We start from the raw sequence: 23,255 nt of genomic DNA, 5'->3' as shown, positions 1-23,255 counted from the left end.
GTGTGTGTGTGTGTGTGTGTGTGTGTGTGTTATATCTGTGCGTGCGCGTTTGTGTGTCGCCTCCGGAAACAAAAGCGGGTAATTAATTAAAGAGAAGTGCACTTTGGCGCCATTGTCCTGTTCAACAACTCTAACAGTGTTCAGCACAGCGGCATTCACTGATATTACTCGTAATAATAGCTGTTGTTTCAATCTGAAATGGTCGCAAATTATGGATGTATTAGCCAAGCATTGTGCAGACGGTTTCGGCGAAACCAACATCATGTGCAGAGAAATATTTACTGTTTATGTACAAACCCACTGTTCACTATATATACACACACAAATACTGCACTGCCGCTGTAAATGTGAGATACATTACCGGAGAATTCCCACTTCGGTCACTCTGTGCTTTTAGAGGTTCTCACTACATTTTTCCTCAGAAATATTGTACTTCTGAAGGCACTTTATTCCTATATATTTATATAGATTTAGATATTACACAAGCTGAATGGTCAGAACATAAAGTGGTTAAAACAATCTTGATCATGTACAGATTAAAATACAGAATGTCTGATGCGTAAGTAAGAATAATCTTCTAGCTATAAGGAATATGCAACAGTGATGAGATTACCTTTTCAGTAAAAAAGAGTATAAGGGTCTTACTATAATTTGGACGGAGGGTGAACTGTGAACCGTTACGTTGTAAAATATACGTACAAAATCTAACAGTCTGTTAACCACAATGTTGTGTGTTTCTACATAATAGGTGTTAAAGAAAAAATATTTGATGTGACAATGGAGATTTTGAGGTTATTTAAAGTCACTTTTGATAAACAAAAGTAATGTAACGGTAATTCCTTTCTCTAGAAAGCAGTGAAAACAGCTTGTAACACTTTACAATATAGTTGTTCACAGACATAAATTCATATATTTCTGTGTCTGTCAACAACTCCTTCTGTGGGCACCGATACCTGGATGCTGATGGAGAAACAGATATTGAATAGCAGTCTGCTGAGATAAAACACAGTAGTAATATAGCATCATATAGGAAATTATATTTGCTGCAGCACATTCAAACTGCACACTGAGTGTCTACAGTCGATTCGTTTCTAAGCACATTATGCATTTTACAACATAACTGTAGAAGACACGAGAGCATAGTGAACTGTGCCGTACTGAATTGTGGCGTTTCTGGACTTCAACTGTTCATCATTTTTGTCCTCAGGATTCTTTGGTTGGCCCTGACATCATGCCTCTATGACACACTGAAGCCACACTTTGCATGCCCCCTCACTGTAATGCTGTTAAAACCAGAGTGCATAAGCAACAGTGGTTCTCCTGCGCAACACAAAGTTACTACACCTCCTGCAACCTACAGTTTGAAAGCTAACTATTCCATCATCTGGTAAGTGCATCTTCCCTCAAAGCCAGAATTTTTAAAATAATGTAAAATGATGAAATGAAGAACAAGTGGTTGATGTTTTGGTAGAGCCACACTGATTGAGAGCTGAGGATCACCACAAACACCTGCCTTTGTAGTGACCACTGGGATTCACACTAATCCTTTACTGGTAGATTTGGTCAGTCAGAATATTTCCCTCCCTGGCCATCATTCTCCTGTCCCACTGCCATCATGTCATTACATTCCCACTAATGAGTAGAAGTCGCTCTGTGTGCTTACTTTATTATAGTAGGTCACTTCTTTGGTTCAGCTGAAATGAACTTGGGTGTGTTTGCATGGTTGGTACAGTTCATTTGAGTGAATGTGAAAGCTGCGCCTTCTACGCACACATCAGCAGAACACTGCTTTTTTTCTTGAATACTAATTCTTTTAAATCATTCAAATTTTGCCAAGTGGTTCGTAGTAACTTTCTATGACAAGAAACGAATCCAACTTATCTTTATTTCCTGCTCTGCGCAGAGTTTTATCTGTACCCACTCTAACTCTACCTGTGGATGCTTATATTTAAAACAGATAATGAATGAAAATAACACAGCTGTAATAAAGCTTGGTTAGAAGCTATAATTGGTGGCAAATACTGCACATTAATAAACATTTAAATTGCCCTAAATGTAGAATTGCTGTGGTGTATTCTCAAGCAGCTATTGAACATTTGTATGCTGTTTGTAAATACAAAATAAGGGGAATTTTACGGCTCCATGTGGAGTTTTTAACCTTTAATAGTACAATAGAGTTGTTTTGTGTACGTGTGAAAAACTGTTGCTTTCTTGGTGGTGTCAATATATTCCAAAGATCTAGACTTGAACGTAATTTGACATAAAATGTCAACAATAGAAGGCTGCAAGGTTAGAGATCAAGGATAAACATGATGTATTTTAGTAAAAACAAACAAAAAAACAATGAATTGAATGTATGGTTTGTTTACATGGAAACACCACAGAGCAGGTCAAGTACAATTTTGTGAATAAAATAACACCCTGAAAGAGTCCATTCTGCACAACATACTACTACTTTTGGTAGTTTTCTAGTAAAATTCTACAATGTGTAATGTGTTGTTTCCACATTATTGAGGTGCTACTACTTTCACTTACAGGATCTGAAGCCAAAATAAACTCTGAACTGCGGTTTTAACATGCACATCTCTCTGAAGGCGGCTGCTATTATGAGAATTCCCCAATCTGCATGTGTCTGCGAGCTTCTGAGGATCAGGCAGGAGAGGTTAAATCAAAGTGGAGTCAATAACTTCATCCCTCCCTCCTGGTCTGCTGTGCTGTGCTGCTGGGAACGCCTGCTGCTCGCTCTCTGGCTCGTGAAAGAGGAGGACAGGATGGGGTTCATCACTTTCACAAACACTAAAGGAGGGAAGAGTCGTGCCGCTAATACAGAGGATGATCTAAGTCTCTGGCACACACACAGAGAGACACACATTTATCTGCACACATTCGCCGACAGAAAGGCTTCCTCACTGTGTCTGAGAATGATAATGAGCTAAATTCTCTTTTCTCCCAACCTGAGAGCCTGAGTCCAGTCATGGCCACAGCCCCGGCTAAATCAATATCATCATCCATAATCTTTATTGTGGGATGAAACACAGCATAAATCAGCACAAAGCCTTTCACACATCCCTCTCTTTAGCAGCCTCCAATTGCATGCAGCACTCTCCTGGGCCAACAACACTTTCTTTTCAGTACAGAAAGGTTTTCTCCCAGTGTCTCCAGTCTCTGCAGCACCTGCTCATGCATATATCACATATTTGTTTAGTGCTTTCGACTGTGCTTTATCTGCAGCAGATGTGAAAGGTGAGTAGAGAAAAGCAACGCAGGCGTCTATTTGTGCGAAAAGAATCGTCTTCTACCGGCAGACGATTGGCGGAGTGGGACGATGTTTAAGTTGTTAAATCTTCCATGGAAAAGCGTGAGTTTAGGCAGGACAGAAAGCTCAGTGTGTACATGTCTGTGTGAGTTGTTTTTGTGTGTATGTGAGTCTCCAGCTCTGCTCTCTTTGAGTGTGAGTAATGAGGTTTGGAGAAGAAAGCTTAGCCAAATCCTCTCATCAGTCTTCACTCCTTCAATACCAAATCAGCAGGCTAATTCAATACCCAATCACAGGGCTAATAGCATCCAGCCGAGAGTAGAACCAATGAGAACTCGGCTAATGGACCTTGGGGAATAACTAGCTGGACAAAAAGTTAGTGCAAAAAGAAGGCAGAATTTCTTTTTCTGTAAAGAAAATGTACTGTCTAACGATCCCAGTCTGGTTTCCAATCGCCTGCCACCGTAGCTGTAAAGCAGTGGGGGAAAAATCTCTCATTAAACCGTTTCACACATTCGTGTCTACTCGAGCATGTCAAAGGGGTGATGCCACATTCAAATCAGCTGCTAAAATTTAAAAAAAAAGGAAGATATTTTTGTCGATTCCCAGAGTATCTGAGTTTAGCACTTGTTTTATTATAGAATTACGGCCTTGTTTCAGCGTTATACTGCACGCCGCTCTATGACATTTAACATGCAAACAGATTCACATCTCCCTCCCTCATTTTTCCCTCCGGAGCCGTGAACGGTGGGTGCGTAAGTGCACGGGGCTGCAGGAGTGTCCCAGCCATTGTAGTGTCACAAATCCCCTCTTCCTGACATGCACTGAATAAACTGTCACAGGCGTTATATAGTGTCTCCATAAAGCCTACCATCAAACAGTTACTACCTCCATGGCTTCAGTCCACTGCACCAACAACACAAACAAATCACCCGCCGGTGCGTCCCAGTGTTTTCAGGTGTGTGCGTGTGTGATATACTGTAAAGTGGGGTGCATACATGACTGTGTTTTCTGATATGATCATACACCATATAACCTTCTATATCTTGCTCGCTTGCAATCCATACTGACCTCCCTTCCTCAGCCTCCCTCGCTAAAAGCTTTCCGGCGTGTTTCGTGGCACACACACGCTTTCCTGCTCTCCGTTTTTTTGCCGCCGCACGGCTTTGTGCTCGGTCATTAAAAGGATACATCAGCATTCATCACATTTATTTTGGTGGTGTGATTCCAAGGCTGATTTACTGCAAGCACTACTGTCCATCATAAAGACAGAATGTCTTTAAGAACAGGAAATCTACTTTACAGACTGGAGGTAATGCGCAGAGGTTATATCAGGGGCCTGTTGTGCTGTTTGTAGCAATAGCATACCTCAAACAACACGGATACGCCCTCAGAGTACAGGTAAATGTGGAGTACAGCTCTCAACTCCTCATCATTTTTCACTGGTTTATAACAGCAGAAAAATCTATCCTCAAGAGGCCAGATTCAGCGACAACAGATTCAGTTTTTGAGTTTTAAAGCCGGACATGTAAGAGATCTATTACTGGAGGCAAGGCTATTTTAGAGAGCATGTACATACCATGAAAACAAATTTCCGCATTTCATCAGAGAACAACCGTAGAAGCCTTAGAGCACCGAACATCACACACTAATGATATACCGTACAACAGCGCGGGAGCATGTGAGGAGGAAATTCCCTTTAATCTTCTTCATGGCTACATCATCTTTTATTGGTGGACAAAGTGAATCTCAGCCTCCAGCCTCAGTCCCATAGAAATGACAATTGATTTGCAGGTTATTTCCTGCTTCCTGTGAGCTAATTGAAATAAAGTGGAACGGTAGACTCGGGCTCTGCAGCATCTATCAATACTGCAGTCGTACAGTAGAGAGAGCCTCGTGCCTGCTGCTGTGCCTTAACCAGACCCATGGAATATTTGCTTCATTGTTCACCACGTCAGGGTTTTACGTGTCCGTTTGTGCTGCCTGCTGCATTAGCATCCCGTTTAAGGACTGTGTGTAAGTAAACAAAAGAGGCCACAACGAATACCGAGAAGTGTGTATGTTCTTTGTACCTGTGTGTGTGGACTCTATAAAAATGTCCCTGATAGCATATTATCAGAAACCTTATCTACTGTTGGGTTTATAGTAAGCTTTTAAAGGGGGTTATGCCTATATGACCTAGGAATGTAAGTCTACAGATGAAAATTATGGTCATTTGTGTCTGTATCATTAGATTCGAGTGTATCCCCACATCCTTAATGCCTCCAACACACACACAATGATTAGAAATGCCTTTTCCCATCAATTTAATTACGGTAAGCACACGATAGATAAATACAAAGTCTCCAGCAGTGCACATCTGTCCGGGCGTATGTACAGCAGGAGAAAGGCAAGGAAACAACTCGTTGCTCATGTATGGAAGGCGACGGAAGAATAAGTGTTGACGTGTGTGCATGCGTGTATGTGCAAGCTCAGGAGCTGCGTTTTATTTACTTATAATGTCCCAGCTGTCGTGAGCAGCTGGATGTTACACAGATTAAACTGGTAAGTGTATGAAATCAGATGTACAGTACAGTGTCTTCGCTCTCACACAGAGCAATGGAGGAATTCAAACCTGGCATTTCACATGATCCAAGACAGCAAAAACTTTTTCAAACATTCATTTTACAGATGATTTTGTTCAGAGCAAATAAATGATAATAATGAAATATTTATGATTTTTTTTTTCACTTTTTTGTAGATATAGTACAGGAATAATGTTTTGGTTGGGCTTTAACACACCATGTTCCAGCACAAAGTATGGATTTCTCGAAGCTGTCATTTAGAAAACTTTAATTTCATTCGCCTTAAAACGCCTTTAAACCACGGTCCCTCTTTTCGCTGCTTTTCTCTCCGACCACAGTAATGATTTCAGCCAATGTCTTCCAATGGTCTAATCAAACTCTCGTTAGACTGCGAGATACACTGAATCATCATTAAATCTATCTGCATATTACCTGTGCTGCTACACTTAGCTATGAATCTCATTTGAATCTTATTTAAATTCCTCCTATGAATCTCAATTAAACAGAGATTCAAACAAACAAGCGCAGCGTCGGAAACGTGCGTGTGTTCGCACATACACACTCCCTCACACACAAACACACACCGCACCTGCTGTTATCATTGCTGTTGTTTTAAATGTGTTCAGTTTAATTAATTTGTTTTGATACTCAAGACAAATCCTTTACAAATCCTCATGTGGTAATTAACAATTATCGTACATTTAATAAGCACACTGAGATAATGAAACAATTAGAGAAACAAGCTGTTTAAAGGCTGAAGCCGTGCTTTGAACTGGTGAATATGCTTTAATTGTCTTTCAGAGCCTCACGACTTCAATGAGCCACCAGATCTTAAATGTTCTCACAGTTTACAAATCAAACATCCTTCAAAGCAGAATTACAAACCAACAAATTATTACTTGTGGAAAATATGAGCTTTCAGCGGCGCTGTAATGCCGAAACGCGTCCACACACACGCATTACCTTTGTCTCTGGTGTTATCACAGGGGCCAATTAGCGGGCCCCAGCTTTCTGCTCAGGCATGCGTCAGGGGACCTATAGGGAGCCCGCGAGGCTGTGAGAGGCCTCAGGGTAGCAGAAGAATTATCACTCTTTTCATCTCTCCGTCTCTCACGCATCCTTGCATACACACATCTCCACTCTCTGCTCGGAGCCAGCCAGCTTCCCTTTCATTCTCTCTGTTCTCCTCCGTCGTTCTGCTGCCACACAGGCCTCAGAGCAGCAAACAAAGGACGACCCTGAACATTACAGGATGCAAAAACAAGCTCATTTACGTCAGGTAAGGCTCTCCGAAGTGGACGAGGTTCAATAAACATATGCATAACCTCGACGTGCAGATGAATCAGTCGATGCGGTTCACTCCTAACCTTTGATCCCTCTGAACTGTATATGTGGGCCAACTTTGTGTGTGTCTGCACTTCTAGGTAACGGAAAAAGGCGAAGTCATCACAATACATGCTGATCAAAATCCATGTTGCACTCTGTATTGTGACCATTAGTGACGGAGCATTCGGGGGGAGACCTAGCAGATTGCTGGAGCGTGTGCTGAGCTGAGCTGAGAGTGTGTGTCTGTGTGTGTTTGTGTAGCTGGTTTAGTGTGTGTTTCTTCTTGCTGAGAATTTTATCCCTATCACACTTCTTCCCACCCCCTCATCCTTCTTTCTTTCCTCTCATCCCTATGTGGTCTCCTGCTGAGAGGCTGGTAGGTGGCTTGTACACACACACACACACACACACACACACACACACACACACACACACACACACACACACACACAAAGACAAAAACACACGGTAAGCCCTCCGCAGGCTGCAGATAGCTGTAGATCCCTCTCTCTCTCCTCCACACCACAGGAGAGAAGAAGGGGATGACAGGAAAGGAAAAAGAGAAATGTGTGCACGTACATGTGTATGTGTGTGTGTGTTGTGATGGTTCAACTCATTCAGCAGAACAGAATGAGTGGACACCTGTCCTCTGTCAAGCCTCCGTCTACCTGTCCGTCTGCTACACTGTGGGCTCGGTGTCTTTCTTTCTGGCAGCTGGGTGAAGACTTTGAGTCCCTGCAAGCTGAAATGTTGTCGAACATTTAGACACTGGCAGAGAAATGATTAAATGCGAACTACTGTGTTGCCGAATTCATCCATAAGTTGCTGTTTTTTGTTGCTTTTTTTTATCATCAGCGTATTTGTGCGCGTGACGTCGGCGGGGACAGAGACAGCAGAGTGGAGGCAGTAGATAAGATAAGTGTGCTTTATTTCTGACAGAGTCATTTAGCTGCGGATGAAGAGAAGAGAGGAGGAGAGGACGGCGAGGAGAGAGTTATAGTTATGGAGCTGTCGGAGGTTTGGGAGTGTTGAATGAAATGAGGTCCGGAGGAGCAGAGAGAGAAACAAAGGTGGAGAGAGAGAAAAGAGGGAGGCTCCTATGTGACCTTGCAGTCAGAGAAACAGACAGATGAAGGAGGAGAACCCGTTTCCTCTAAATCATGTGTTGTGCTGTTTTTTCCGCCCTCTCACTGTTACTCAATTAACGTGTCAGCCTATAGGCCAGCTGCTATATCTCCCTTCTCTTCGGCCCACATCCCTGAATCACTGCCTCCCTCGCTCCGATTCCCCACAGTGACTGAGGATGTACCTGTGTTCCAGTGCTAAATTGCACCACGCTCACACCGTCTCTGTTTCTTTGTCATATATTTGCTTGTACTGAGGCATCAAACTGTCAGAGGCCTCCTGTCACTACTGCTGCCATTTCCTTCTTTCCTCTCCTGTTCCTCATATGAAGAAAAGTATTTATTTTCATTTATCAAAGCCTTTTACCGCTGAGAGAGAGAAAAATTGCAGTGTCTGCAATACTCAGTGTGTGTGTGTGTGTGTGTGTGTGTGTGTGTGTGTGTGTGTGTGTGTCAGGGGATTGTGGAGCAATGCTGGGGGTTATTATGAAGAGACTGAAATGCGACAGGAGATTCCTCTGATTGGGAATAAAACACCATCTTATCTATTTAAATAAACCCCACTGCAGCTTCATCTACACACAGATGTGCGTACACACACACTAAAAATAAGAGGGCATATTGAGAACGACACAAGAAAGTAAAGACATTCACTGAGGCTCACACACACGCACACAAAAAGTGCAGAAGCCGGCAAATCTATGCATGTAAACAAACACAAGAGCAAATTCACAAAGGGATTTGTAGTAATTAAATTGCAATGATCGCCCTATTTTAGCTTTCACTTTGAAGATGAAAAAATGGTGTTCAAGCAGAGACATGAGGAAAAACAGTCCTAATAGAACATGAAAAGAACATCTAATTATTCAAAGGAGAGTAGTTACTGTAGGAATAAGAAAATAAGATAAACAAATAAAAAGGTTTCACTCAAAAGCACTGCAGCAAAACGCAAAAAAATCATTCAAAGCGCCATGAATGATCCTAAATTTCGGTTTTTCAAATCGCTGCCGGCTTACTGGTGAGCTGTGCTGTGATAAACCAATCAGCTGTGGTCATCCAGGCCTCTGACGCTAACCTGCTGACCTCTGACCTCTGGCTGACCGGAGGAGCAGAACCTGTATTTAACCTGTGACACCGTGGCATCTTCAATAACTGACTCGCACCCCTGCAGGAATGCACAACTATGCATACGTCAATAACACGAGAGTCATGCAAAAGATGGATGCACTGGAGCCATATGTGCATGCATGTGTGTGCGTGTGTGTGTGTGTGTGTGTGTGTGTGTGTGTGTGTGTGTGTGTGTGTGTGTGTGTGTGTGTGTGTGTGTGTGTGTGTGTGTGTGTGTGACAGTAAATAGTGTGAAGAGAAACAGTGATGTATGTTGGGTCTGCAGTCTGAGGCTGCAGATGTTCACCCCAGGTGGTCTGACGCTAATAACGTTCCACTTTTTATAAGCCCTTTAATTCACTCAAGATAAAGTCACATAAAATATACAGTATAAGGCACTGTGCTGCACATATCAGCTCCACCAAAACACAATGAGTGCAAAAAATTAGATCCTTAAAATATTCATTCGCTTCCCAAAATTGTGGCAAATTCTTTGTCTAAGTCTGACTGAGCATTTATTGTCAACAGAGAAAGGTCCGATGTTATGCTGCCTTTTTTTGGCAAAGAACTGACACAGAGATTGCAGCACTTCTACGGTTTTTAGTCGTCTATTTACTGCAAAATGCTGAGTGATGTTTGTGATGTCATATTTGATCTAGTCTATTTAATGCTTCTGTTGTAAGAGCGATAGATGATGTGGCCAAATTCAGGATTCACACAGTTCAGCCTGAGTGACATTACACATAGCTTACTGCTAAAGTTTATCAGAAATCCTTGTGTGTGACAAATTCTTTTGAAAAAAATACACTGAGAGGGAAATTATCTGTTTAAAAACATGCAATGTCAAAGTCTAACGTCTTAAGTCTGTTGTAAAAATACATTTTTCTTCTGAGCAGTAGCAATTTTAAAAAGGTGTATTTGAAAGTGAGAAACAAGCAGGATGTTTTTTTCAAAAGCCAGTCTGCTTGCACGTCTCTCCCCTGTTCGCTCCTCCCTCCCTCGTGTCTCCTCCCCTTTCTGTCCTCATATGTGTGTCAACCTTGAACCAGAGCCCATGAGAAAGACAGAAAGAGTGACGAGGAGGTTCAGCACTTTTCCTACGTCATGCATGGGGGGGAAAGGAGATGGGATCAGAGATTTGGAGAACAGTGATGTTAACTTTAGCAAAACCAACTCCTTGCACAAACTCTGTTCCACATACACGTTATTAATAGAAATAATCAATAATAAACTCCCAGGCTTTTATTCTTTATAATTCCTGTTACTTCCCTCACAAAAAAAGACACGATATAGCGTTAAAAAAAAAAGCAGGAATCATACATGTTTTTCAAGAAAAAAATAAGCCAAACCCAATAACAGCCCTTTATTCTAAATATTCTTCTAAAAAATAAAATAAATAAACATATTATATAAAGCTTTCATTACTGCTGTTACTAGAAAGCCAGTAGGCAGCAAAGATCAGAGGGAATGTAGAGCCTCACTCTGTCTGTTCTCTCCTCTGGAAAAATGAAAGATTTTCGCATGCTTGACAGTCTTTGGCAATACTTCACGTACCACACGAGTACAAACACACACACACACACACACACACACACACACACACTCTCTCTCTCTCTCGGTGTTGACTTTGTATTCCAGTGCGGTTAATGTGTACACAGATTCTTTCTCTCCCCAGAAGAACTGCTTTTGTTGCAGGCACCAGTTTTCAGAATTATTCTAGCGGTGAGGCCACAGACAGCGGGGTCCTGCCTCTGTTGAATGCAGCATTACAGATACACACATATTGCCGTAAGACGCGTTTCTGCACAGTACAAGAAGGCAGTTAATTTGAAAAAACCTTTAAACAACAAAAAACACACACAAACAGAGCAGCGGCGGCTTCCTAATCTTTCGCGACCATATTCACTGTGCAGCAGGAAACCTGACTGACTCGACTCCTCTCAATAGCCTCATTGTAAAGACTCCTCCAGCACAGTTAGTGACCACTGTCTTTAATGAATGAGAGCTGCGAGGGTTGGAAAAGAAACCACAGCTTGTCTCCTCCCCGCTCCTCTCGTCTTCTCCTCTCCTCCTTCCAGCCCATTAGAAGCTGGCTGTTTTTTTTTCCTTCTTCTTCTTCTTTTTAGTCATGAATCTTTAATCAGCCTTTTCAAGTGAGTGGGCAGACTCAGCAGAGCACTGACCTGGTCTGCTGAAACACACATTCTGATGTAACTTACACAGACGCTGCACAGGTTACAGCCCGTTCACATCCCAGGACCTCTCCGAGACTCATGTCTGATCAGCGGCTAAAGCTTAAGCTCCTAATTTCTATAATGTCAGTCAAAAAGATCTGAAAATCCAAGCATGCCTGAGTTTAAATTCTGCTTCATTTCCATCTATGCACCGACGATAATAAAGGGTAGCACAGTGTAATTTGGTAGCTGCATGCAGAGCCTTCAATGTGTTTGCTCTCCTGTTTAGACTGAGAAGAAATCCATCAGCAGGAAACGAAGAGAGCGAACTGACAGTTGTGTGCGTATGCTCTCTCCATCTCTTTCTCTGTCGTGACACGATTGCATTTGCTCGTGCAGGCGTGCACACAGCTGCACACAAACACCAACAGTAAATAAAGCAGCGCAGTCAGGTCACAATCACAGTAAACCACACAAACGACTACCATCTGTCTCTTTGTCTCTGCCTGTATGAGTCAATGAGCCTCACTGGCAAGAGTTCATACTACACTGCCCAAACACAACAACATTCAACATCACAGCCTCTAAAAAAAACAAGAAAAACGAAAGAATAAAAATCTGCAAAAGGGTTCAGGCTATTCATTATTCCTCTCCGTCTCTCTTATCACTCTCTTGTTTCCGCTTTACCCGACTCTGTCCCTCCTTCTCTTCCTGTAAATGAGTGATTTATCAGCCTTAATTGCTGGCAGTGGTTCATGTGGTCATGTGACCGCAACATGACAGCATGTGATAAATACACCCTGAAAATTAAACCCTGCGTTGCAAACAGAAACATGCACTGCTTGCATCGCATCTGCAGAGCCAGAGTGTGCATTCGGATGCTGATGAAAATAGATTTGATCTAATAAAAGCATCACTTTAAAAACAAAATCTCAGCTCATCTCTTGCTTTAAAATGCCGTAATAAAAGACATTTATCAAAGTGAGGCAAAGGGCAAAAGGGAAAAATGTACAATCAATAATGATAGACCAAGTAAATCTATTGTTGTAAGGTGTTTCATTACGGTGCCCCATAAACACTGAATGCACACACACACACACACACACACCCTACAGTAGAATCTATCACTCCAGCCTGCATGTTTCCTTCTAACAGCGTTCAGCTGCAAGATGCTGACTGAAGGGTCTGCAGTGCTCAGTTCATGCATCTTATTGTTACATGAAGCCAGTTCTCAACCACTGACCTTTTTATTCACCACACTATACATTGTTAAAATAATGTATGAGGTGTCTCAGCTGCAGCCCCTTCGTCTTATATTATACACAACAGTGTGTGTGAGTGTGTGCGCGTGCAGCTAACATGGATTTCTGCAACAAAAAAAACACACAAGCGAGTATTTGACATTAACACACCGATAAAAGCATTTTAAGAAAACTATCAATAAAATGTTAATTTGTGTAGCGACATGCAACTGATTCTATACAGATTTAAGTATTGCTTTGCGTTTTCAGCAGACAGAAGTAGACCCACATTATCAGCAGTGCTGTGTACGTCCCGTCGTCGTCGACATCCCTTTGCTCTTTGTTTATAGACCAGCAGTAAAACACGTTTATTGCTGTGCCTTTTGCTGCTGTCATGTGGCAAATGCTCTTTCTAAATGAAAAGTCATCTTGGGGTTTTGTGGCTTCAAAAAAAATTGTAAAGCACGAAAAGTAAAACTGGATAAAACCAATTAAAAAAGAATAAAGGACGGCAATAAAAATGTACAGGCATCAGGAAGAAAATAAAAAGCAAAATGTGGCGAAAGATGGGGCATTCAACTTTAAACTTGTATTCTGATCAATTTTATTCTGTTTTAGTCTTCAATAGCTTCTTTATATAGAAAAATGAAATCCTACTTAGTGCAGCTGATGTGGTGAATTGCAGAGCTGCAAGAAAAGAGAATATTTTATACTAACGGTTTTGATAAAAACTGTTCTCAGGCTGTCGCTGCACACAGATTATGCACATATGTTGCAGACACAAACAGTAATGTCAAAATAACACAATTAAACCTTTTTCTTACTGTTTAAACACACTTTGTCAGTGTTGCAGCAAGAAAGCATCAATTTACTTGTTTTGTATGCAACAATAATTAACTTTTCCTCCAATATTGCTCTTACTCTCAACATTTAAATTGCAACTAATGAGCTACTTACATCTAATCTCTGTTGTGTTGTCTCTGCTCATATAAATACAATTTATCCTGAGTGTTGCGCGCTGTGATCCGCCACCGCATTACTGCCACTCTAATTTCTGCTTTTTGATGAAACACAAAATTCAAGAAGACTGAGGGAGAGGATAAGGGAGGCAGACAGAGTGGAGGTACAGAGGCAGACAGTAGATAGAGAAGCATGGAGCCAACCGTACTGACTGACTGTCTGTCTGCTTGCAACATGGCCAACATTCGACCTTGCAGGAGTTCTACTTCTGCTGGGACAAGAGGACTTTGCAGTTTGGACAACAACAGAAGCATCTATTGAGAAGCCAACTGCGACTTTGCGCTGATTGGGTGTACCGTTTATTTTGCAGCTTTGCATATTGCATCTATGAATGCCGGCGTATAAACAGGTAACCGGGGGGGGACAGCAGTGACTCCAGCACCTCTGCACCTTCCCTCCCTCCTCCTTATTTATTTGTCTGTATTAGTTAGCTCCTTCTCAGCACTTAAAATTAATGTCATCCAGCAGAAAATAGAGGCTGAAAGCTAAAATTCAGCACTTTCCCAGCAGCCCGGTTATTTATCAAGCTAACAAGGAGAAGATGCATCCCGTTTCAGCCGGGACCAGGAAATATGTGCCATTAAAGCCCAGAGCTAGTGTTTGAGAGCCAGGGAATAAAAGTGAGGGTGTCAGGGAGAGGGGATGGACGGCATCGCCAGCAATATGGATGCAGAGAGACCAGCAGACACATTTATATAAAGGACAATAGATATACTCAGGTAGAAGCATGAGAAACAAGAAGCAACACACACACGCACACACTCGGCGCAGCCACAATACATATCCTGCTAGGGCTCCATGTGTGTATATGAAGTGCTGATTCGCTGATGGCTATAAAAGACGATCCTTTAGGGGATACAGAAGACGTAGTTTGGAGCTTTGAATAAATCATGTGTTGCCAGAGTGAGCTTAGCGCTAATTTTCTCTTTAGGAGACGGGTGTTGAAACGCATCCCGAGGACTGTTGGTATTGTGCCGTGTTAACATCTCTATAGCATCAGGAGCTAACGCCTGAGTGTTGGAATTCAATTAGACTCTGGGTGCAATGCTAAGCAGCTAGCAGTGGGCATCCACCGCAGGGAAGAAGAAGAGGAGGATGGTGAGGCGAGGGGAGGGAGAAAGGGGTGAGGAGAAAGGAGGCTGCGGGCGAGAGGAAGGCCCCGGGCTGCTGGCTGCCATGATTCAGGGGAATACATTATATCACACTAACCTCCGGCTCAACACAAGTTCCTCTCTCAATCATGCTGTGAACACACAGTCCCAACCTGAGGACAACAGTGGCTCTGAGGCCCACACAAACACACACATAACAGCCTTACAACTAATTATGTTTGAATAAAACAACACAATTCGGGTTTAAACAGCCGAAACAATGGAGAGAAGATTTTATATTAACATAAGTTGAAAAGAAGAGCGGGTTGATGTTTGGAGGTTTGGCTCCGGGGCGAAGCTTTCTCCTCGAGCATCAGCTACTCTGTGGCTTAGAAGTAAAAACACATTTTTCAAAAACAAGCCAAATCTAAACACGGTTGTTCAGATTGTGTATCTTTACAACTGCAGAGTAAAATCTTTTTTCCTCTTTTTGTCATTTCTTACACAGACCCAATTCCACTTGCTTCCTCTCGTTTTACACCAGGCCTTAATAAGGAGCATACATCCTGCTCATATCCTCCCTGTCATTTGGATTTTCTGGATGGAGCGATGACGTCTGTGTCACTACCGAAGCTGTAACAGTGTAATGAGTCTCACAATGGGCAGCCAGTAGTTATATATATCCCAGGCAGTGAAGGATAGTGAAGTGTGTCAAACTGTGGATGGAGCAAATCCTGCTCACTGCGGAATACAAAAGGCCCCAACACAAGTTTAGTGCTTTAGAAATGACAATCGAATGTGGGCGACATCACCTAAAGTCTTGTTTGTTTGTTGCTTAATTCGGCTTCGACTTCAGGAATTCTAACACTGTTTTGTTAATTAAAATCTAACTGATTTCCACCAGGATGTAAAATGTTTCAGTTTCATTTTCATTACGTACAGCATCTTTCTCCCACCTATGTGCCATTTTCAAATCTACCAGCAAATGCTCTGTAGTTGTTTACGTGCACGGCCCATATGTCCACGCATGCATTTAAATACACGCTGCCTCTCTCCTTCCACTGACACACACCTTGACGTGTTTGCGTATGCGTCCTTCCTCCTCTGCCGTGTCTACAAAAACCTGACCTGCCTGCTGTCAGCCACAGAGGCACCTTGCCTCCCTGCGCCCCCTCCCCCTCGAGTGGCCGACTCACCCCGTCACCAGGAGGGGAAGACGAGTCGGAGGAGGGGGAGAAGGGATGACGGGGGATAACAGAGGGGGAAGATGGGAAAAAGAGCAGGGGTTGCAGCGGTGGGAGGTACGAGGGGAGAGATGGCGGAGGCGTGGTGGCTGGAGGCTCTGAAGCTTCCTCTAATGTGCCCTCTCCACTCCCCCTGCCTGTGACCTCAGAGATCCTGACAGCCAGAAAGTGCTGAAGCATGCAGGTGTCCTAACGCTGCAGCCACACACATGCCAACGCAAACACGTGCTCCGCTAACACACACACACTCACACAGATGCAGGAGTCCTACCTTAGCAGCCTGCATTCTGTCAGTTTTTAACTCCTTCACCACCTGCATCCTCACTGGGTCACATTTTAAAGTATTCACATTGTCTGCTTATGATTATTCAGAGCAAAAAAACAAGGGGCAGTGATGGAGTGCATGTCAGAAGCAAAACAAGCGAATGCTGAGCACATGAGGAAAGTGGAGTATACTGTCTGCTGCACAGTAAAATTAGCTGATGCTGATGCTGTACTTTCCTCTGTCCAGCCTCTTGACTGTACCGGGTAAAACCTGAGGTGTCCGGAGAGTGTCCTGTCCTGCTTGTGTGTGTGGGAGAGGGGGTTAGCGTTAGAGAGTTGTATTACAGTGGTGATGAGTCGCCTGGCTGCGAGGCTGATACCTCAGCAGCACCCAGCATTGACCAGGCCTTTAAATAAAGCCTTCGATCCTCCAGCAGCAGCAGAGAAGGTCACCGCCTGCCTCTGGTTACCCTGCCTGTCTGTCTGCATCCACGGCCAGGAGCCCTCCTGCCATCCATCCATTCCTTTCCTTTCCTCCTCACTTCCTCCTCTTCCTGTCCTCTCACCCTGCATTCAAATCCAGGTGCCTTCCTCACCTCAGTCCCTCGACTCCTGCACTAACTTCGCCTCAGTTCCTTCCATCCATTCTCCCTCCTCCGCTGGTCTTTATCGCCTCGTCCCTCTCCCTCTGATTTCCTACTGGCAATGTCAGGGCACGAAAAACTAGTCCTCACTTTCCCCTCGCTCGCTCCATCAATCCCACCATCCGTCCATCCATCTGTGTGTCAGCCAGTAAATAAATAAAAAAAATAACGTACAGTGTCTGTCTCCGCAGAGAGAGCAGAGAGGGCGGAGGAAGCCGGGGGGTCAGGACAGAGGTGAAAGGTTTTTGGCCTCATCCCATGAGCACTGCGCATGTCACCCCCCTGTCATTCAGCAGCACTGTCAGAGCCCCAAAACAGAGGGATGCAAAACACTGCCCACAGTAAATGTTAAAAGACACGGAGAGGAAGGAGTTGGGCTGTCATAGAACTAAATGTGAAATGAGAAAAAAAGAGGCGACTGAAAGTAGTAATAATAATAATCTCAGGTGTCGACTGCTTCCTCATTAGATTAAATCAACGTAAGCAAGATGTTTGTGGTTTTGATTTCTCTCAGAAGAGATCTAAAATAATCCAATTTAACATCTAGATATTAATTTAAGCTATGGATTAAAACTCTAAATAGACTCAGTAAACAGTGGTTATATTCAGCTAATTGGAATTAAGAACAGAAAGCAGTTATCAACAAATACTTCAGTGACAATTCAGAGCTTAAACTTGAACAAAAATTTGAAAGATTACAAAAAGTGCAGCTGTTCCGTTAAGCATTTAGAGCAATCTGTATTTTATAATGCAGTAGTTGCATTTCTTTATAAATATACCTGAATAAAAGTGAAGGCGATTGAGTCATTTGTGTGTAAATGTACATTTTAAAATAAGAATGAAACAAATAACATAAACCCCTTCATGTTTTTCTGACCATATTGGTAACGCTGCATTATTCAAGGCTCAGTCTGTCCATGTGTTGCATTTTGATGAACATGTAGCAGATGTGAAAGATAGATCGTCACATTTTTTAACTTTTAAATGCAAATTTGCATTTATTCTAGTTTCACCTTACCTTTAAATATCATGACAGTAAAAATGTTTTAAGTGCAGAAGCAGTGCTGAAGTTACCTCAGACTTCAGGGTTTCGGGACCGACAGGTCACAGCTCTCTATCACAGATGGAGGAATTTTCTTGACGTCCTGCAAAGAACAGAAATAGAGTAACTTTAAAATCACAACATAATCCAACAGCAGCAAAACGCAGCTAGAAACTGAACAGACTTTCACCATTAAGCAGAAGTTATTTGGTTACAAAAGTGGCCATAAAGAAAACTGACATGATGAAAAAAGTAGAGACAATTTTTATTTTTGTAGGTGAGGTCATTTTAGGCCTTTTAGAAAAAACAACAATACTGGCAATGAATTATGATTGTGTGATGTTCAGATTTTTTTAAACTTGTTTGTGAGTTCAATTAATAGAAAGTAGTTCAGATTCAAAGTTCAAACAACTAAGAAGCTGAGCAATAGATAGCAAAAAAAAAACACAGAAACAGCTCAAAATGCAAACAGAATAAAACAGAAATCTATCAAACGCTCAGATATGTCAATCAATCAGATACAAGGAAATTGATTTGAGTTGAAGGTTTTGATTTGTTTTGTAATTTGACTGATATTTACAAGAAATGCATCCAAACACACACACACACAAAACACACACACACACTGCACTTTATTTTGAAAGCAAAAATCAAATGTTAATCTGAGATGAAGTTTACATTTTACAATATTTTTCCTAGTTTTTGATAATCAACTGCTATTTCAAATTTATTCCATTCCTCATAAATTGCATTGTTTTAAATAATCTTTGTATTATAAATGGTAAACTCCAGAAATATGTCAGTTTGTGAAGTTTATATTCATTAGGGTGTATGTATGTCTGAAAGCAGGATATCTGCACATGTGCGGGTGAACATACATGTGGCCATGATATGAACACGTCAGGGACGAGTGTGGATAAAGAAAACCGGTTTTAGAAGCCGAGTGATGAATCATCCTAAAAAAAACTTTTCGTTGGGCTTCAAGGTCGAGAAATGAGGCAAAGGGGTGACAAAGTATATTAATGCCCCTCAATCCATCTTTAAGCAACAATGAGAACCATTCACTTCCCTGTAATCCGATTCACACTGGCACCAAATGGACTCTGACCCATTCAGCTACATGGGAGCTAACAGTCCCAGACCTGCAGCACAAAGATGGACCTGAGAACGCACCGAAACATTAACATGGAAACGCTCTGGATGTGCAGCAGCGACACTCTTCTGAGAAATTTACACTTTCTGCCCCACATGTTAACGCAAACAGAGGGCTTGATAAACGCAAGGCCAGATGCATGGAGACACGTATGCACACTGTCCGAGATATAAACACACATCTAGCTTTGTGTGCAACTCAAACAAACGCACACATGCATGCAGGGCTTCATACAGGGGAAGTAAGGTCTACAAGGTCTACGTGCAGAAGGCCGCTAAACGGCAGCAGTGTGTGGGGTCAAGGCCTTTCCCAGGTGCAAATGAAAGGGAGAGGAGAGACTTTGGAAGAGCTGAACAACACTGTCGGTCACCTTGCCTGGCAAAGAGATCAATGTCTGTTTGACTGGCTGAGAGACAGCGAGAGAGAGAGGGAGACAGAGAGAGAGAGAGAGAGAGAGAGAGAGAGAGGGGCTGACTGCAGTGGAAGGGTAAATCACCTCTCGCTTCATTGAGATGCAGGTAAAACACACAGGGGTCGGGCTCGGCTCCAGCTCCACCCTGCATAAGACAAACTCATGCACGGTCAGACTTAAGCGCGCACACATAGGCGGCCACACACACCACCACAGTCGCATAATGCACTCAGTTGTCAAACACCCCCTCCCCACCACCACGTTCGCTGCGGTCCACAACACTCCACTCCACTGACTCTGTGCCCTGAAACTCAACTCACTGTTGAAACCACGGTTGGGAAAAAATTAAAAATCCCATCGACACAGCCTCAGCTATGTTTATCTGCGAGTCTGAATATTGTGATCCCATATAATTAAATCATAATTAGCTTTCATCTATTGCCCTTTAGTTATGCATTCTGAGGACAGCTTCTTAAATGCAAATCTGCTCTGATGTGCACATTCTTTTTTTTTTTTTTTTTTTTACAGCTGAGCATTTCTCAGCAATTCAACACGAGACTATAGATTTGGATTTAGACAATCACATTTTCATCACTCTGCTGCGATTCGCTGGGGGGGGGAATCGTCATGTAAAAGCCAATAAGACACAGACAGAAGCAGCAGCAGCGTAAAAACCTGCCTTTTACAGCAGCTGCATTCTTGCCACACGCGCAGCTGCGACAGGACGGGACAAGCTAAATTATTAGGGTTTCAAATAAATGACATAACTCAGGACACTGCAAGAGAGGGAGGGAGGTGGGGAGGGATGAGGGAGGGCTCTGGCACTGCAGGTCTGGATGATGGACGGACCACAGAGGAACAGAAATGCAGCTGATTTAAATCACTTTAAATGTAAATGTTTATCGCGTGGAGTGATGCAGATGCGGGTTGAGTGGAAGAGATTGAAATTGTTTCCTCTTTTGAATGTGAATATGTTTTTAACCCTTTGGGGCGGGTTTGTCTTGGGGAAGGGGAGCGTTCGCAGGGAGTAATATAAATTAACGTAAACAAAAGAGAACACCGGTGTGATACCAAAAGGAGGAATGTAACGGAAATTGTGTTTTTTTTTTTTTATGGTACAATATAAGAAAATTGTTGCTAAGTGGAATCTATCTATCTGGTAGATCTTGACTTGAGTAATAGGGGTTTTTAAAGTGGTGTATTGGGGGAATTAAATGTTTACTTACTGATTATGAAAGCCAAAACTGTCAATTATAATGAATATAATTATTTTTAAAAACTACTGCAACACTCTTTGATTCAGCTGCTCTTGAATGAGTTACTATAGTGAGTTTTTTTTCTGTGCTATGTAACATTAAATGACATTATTTGCTTTAGCTCCATTTAACAACGTTCTGATAAAGTGACTCACTCCTACAGATATAATGCACTCAGTTAAAGCACATGTATACATCCTTCCACCACAAGGTCACATAAAAGACAATGCTGGCTGCTTATTGAGCACTCACACAAATAGACACCAAACAGCGCGCACATCCTTTGTCCTATTAATTCGGAGACATTAAAGCGAAGCATATGTTGATGATTCAAATGTCAATACTGATAAATTTCAAAGTGATTTCCCATAGTTGACCTGAAAGAGAGAGTCCAATATTGTGACAGCAGACAACTACATTATCTTTAATAACCTAATCATTGGGCAGACTGCAAATGATCACAGTGCAGAAGTCAATATGCCGGGGCCAGAGAATAGAATTACAGTTCATATAGTGATGAGATTAATAATGTGGCGTGCCTGTACACTGCATGTGCGCACTCTGTCATGCTGCAAGGGAGGAGGGCAGGAGACGGCGACAGAAGCGGTGACTCTTGGCAGAGTGCTGAGAAATGAGGAGGAAGCCCTGAAAGGTAGCTTCCTGTGCCTTCTGTCCTCCTTCAACACAGGAAGTGAATCAGTGCTACTGAATCCTCCTGCCCCTCGGTGTGTCTGCTAGTCAAAACACACACACACACACGCCACACTATTTTCCACAGTCCTACACACTGATCAGCAATTTTCCACTTTATCCTCCTTGCATATTAAATAACGGAGCACAAACGCTGGAAACCTCTGAACCTTAAAGCAGACCTACTGAAACTGGTGATGTGCAAATTAAGCTGCAGGTAAAACTGAGCTACAATCCAGAGAAAACCCAACACAGAAGAAAGAGGTGACATGAAAGAAGTATAGTATCTCCAGTTCTGGGTTATAACACAAATGTAATTAAATAGCACACTATATTGACCTAATCAGATAGGAGGGCCATAAATTAGTGGACACATGCTCACTAAAAGGCCCTCTCCTCTCAGCTAGGATGCATCTCTGATCGTTTATCATCTGAAAGGAGCAGGAAGGCAGCCAGCATCTCTCTCTCTCTCTCCTGCTCTCTCTCCCCTCTTCCTCCACCTCTCACTCACTTTAAATCACACAGAGAATCATTCCTTCAGGCATGAGAGGATCATGCTCTCCCATCTTGTCCCTCACTCTGGGCTTTCATAGTAGAGCCAGGTGACAGTAAAGTGTGTGACACAGGTGAGCCATTACAGAGTCACTTTGCATTTGGACGCATCGCATTTTAAAGTTTCCATTTCCTCAATGTGCAGCGCTTGCAAGCACTCCAGCTGCCAAAAATACAATATCCCTGCTTTTACATGCACACACACAAAACCACAAAGACTTCCAGCAGCATGCGTTCTGGTGGCAGTGACCTTGCATAGCCCACAGAGCCTGCGCAGCTTTAACGCAGCCACGCTGGTCCTTCTGGACGCACGGAGTTCATGAGGAGGCTTCAGGACGCAGGTTAGAGGCTGCTGCACCTGCCAGCCGCTGCACAATCTTATTTACTTCCAGTGCCTCCTGTGGCTTTCATTCAGTCTTTTTCAGCATTTTTTGAGCCAGATGTCAAATAACTGATCCTTACACTAAAGCGAAAGTGCAGGAAGAAAACAATGACTGTTATAACGGTACCGAAAATTGGGTCTGGTTAAAAAAAAGTGCGTAAATTACTACAACTGGAAGCAATAGTAGATCCTATCGTGACACTATTAGTTCAGTATTTAAATTCACATAAGCATATTTTCAGATGCTGCGGAGTGGCCATTACAAGCCAAAGAGCATCTGTTTAAAATTACATATTTGCGTTTATTCTGAATTTTGTCACGCAAAGAACTGAATCCTGTGTATTGTCTATAGTGTTCTGTTCCAAATGAAGCCTCCCACAGACAATATTCAACAAGTGGACGTGTGCTGAGCGAAAAAAGTGCAAGTTTACTCTAAACTCAATCATTAACTCAGCCTTTTCCAGGAGTCCTACAGCGCAAATATCAGGCCACGGGGCCAAAATTTAATTATGGCAGAAATAATGAACATTGTGGTGGGATTTTATGCACGATCTTTAAGGAGAATTTGAGGTTTTTGTTTCTTTAATTACGCAACAGGTGAAGGCCGTCGTTTTTTTATTTCTAGTATAGAAAATTTATCAAAAAGAAAATGAAAAATTCTTTGGATTATTCACCAAAATGATTAGAAGTGTATTTTCCAGAATTTAAAATAT

General features: G+C 42.5%; 1 protein-coding gene across 1 annotated transcript in view; it reads right to left on the bottom strand.

Moving 5' to 3' along the window:
• The window catches only part of mafb (v-maf avian musculoaponeurotic fibrosarcoma oncogene homolog b (paralog b)), a 51,402-nt gene that overhangs the window by 24,643 nt on the left and 3,504 nt on the right, over positions 1-23,255 (bottom strand). Inside the window, exon 2 of the mRNA XM_022201947.2 lies at positions 18,130-18,200. Coding sequence (XP_022057639.1) covers positions 18,173-18,200 — 28 coding nt within the window. The 3' untranslated portion in view covers positions 18,130-18,172. The remainder of the gene's footprint in view (positions 1-18,129; positions 18,201-23,255) is intronic.

The sequence above is a fragment of the Acanthochromis polyacanthus genome, chromosome 8, assembly GCF_021347895.1.
Source record: "Acanthochromis polyacanthus isolate Apoly-LR-REF ecotype Palm Island chromosome 8, KAUST_Apoly_ChrSc, whole genome shotgun sequence".
NCBI classification, from domain to species: Eukaryota; Metazoa; Chordata; class Actinopteri; family Pomacentridae; genus Acanthochromis; species Acanthochromis polyacanthus.
Note: the sequence above shows the minus strand (reverse complement) of the source record. Positions and strands in the feature narration are given on the sequence as shown.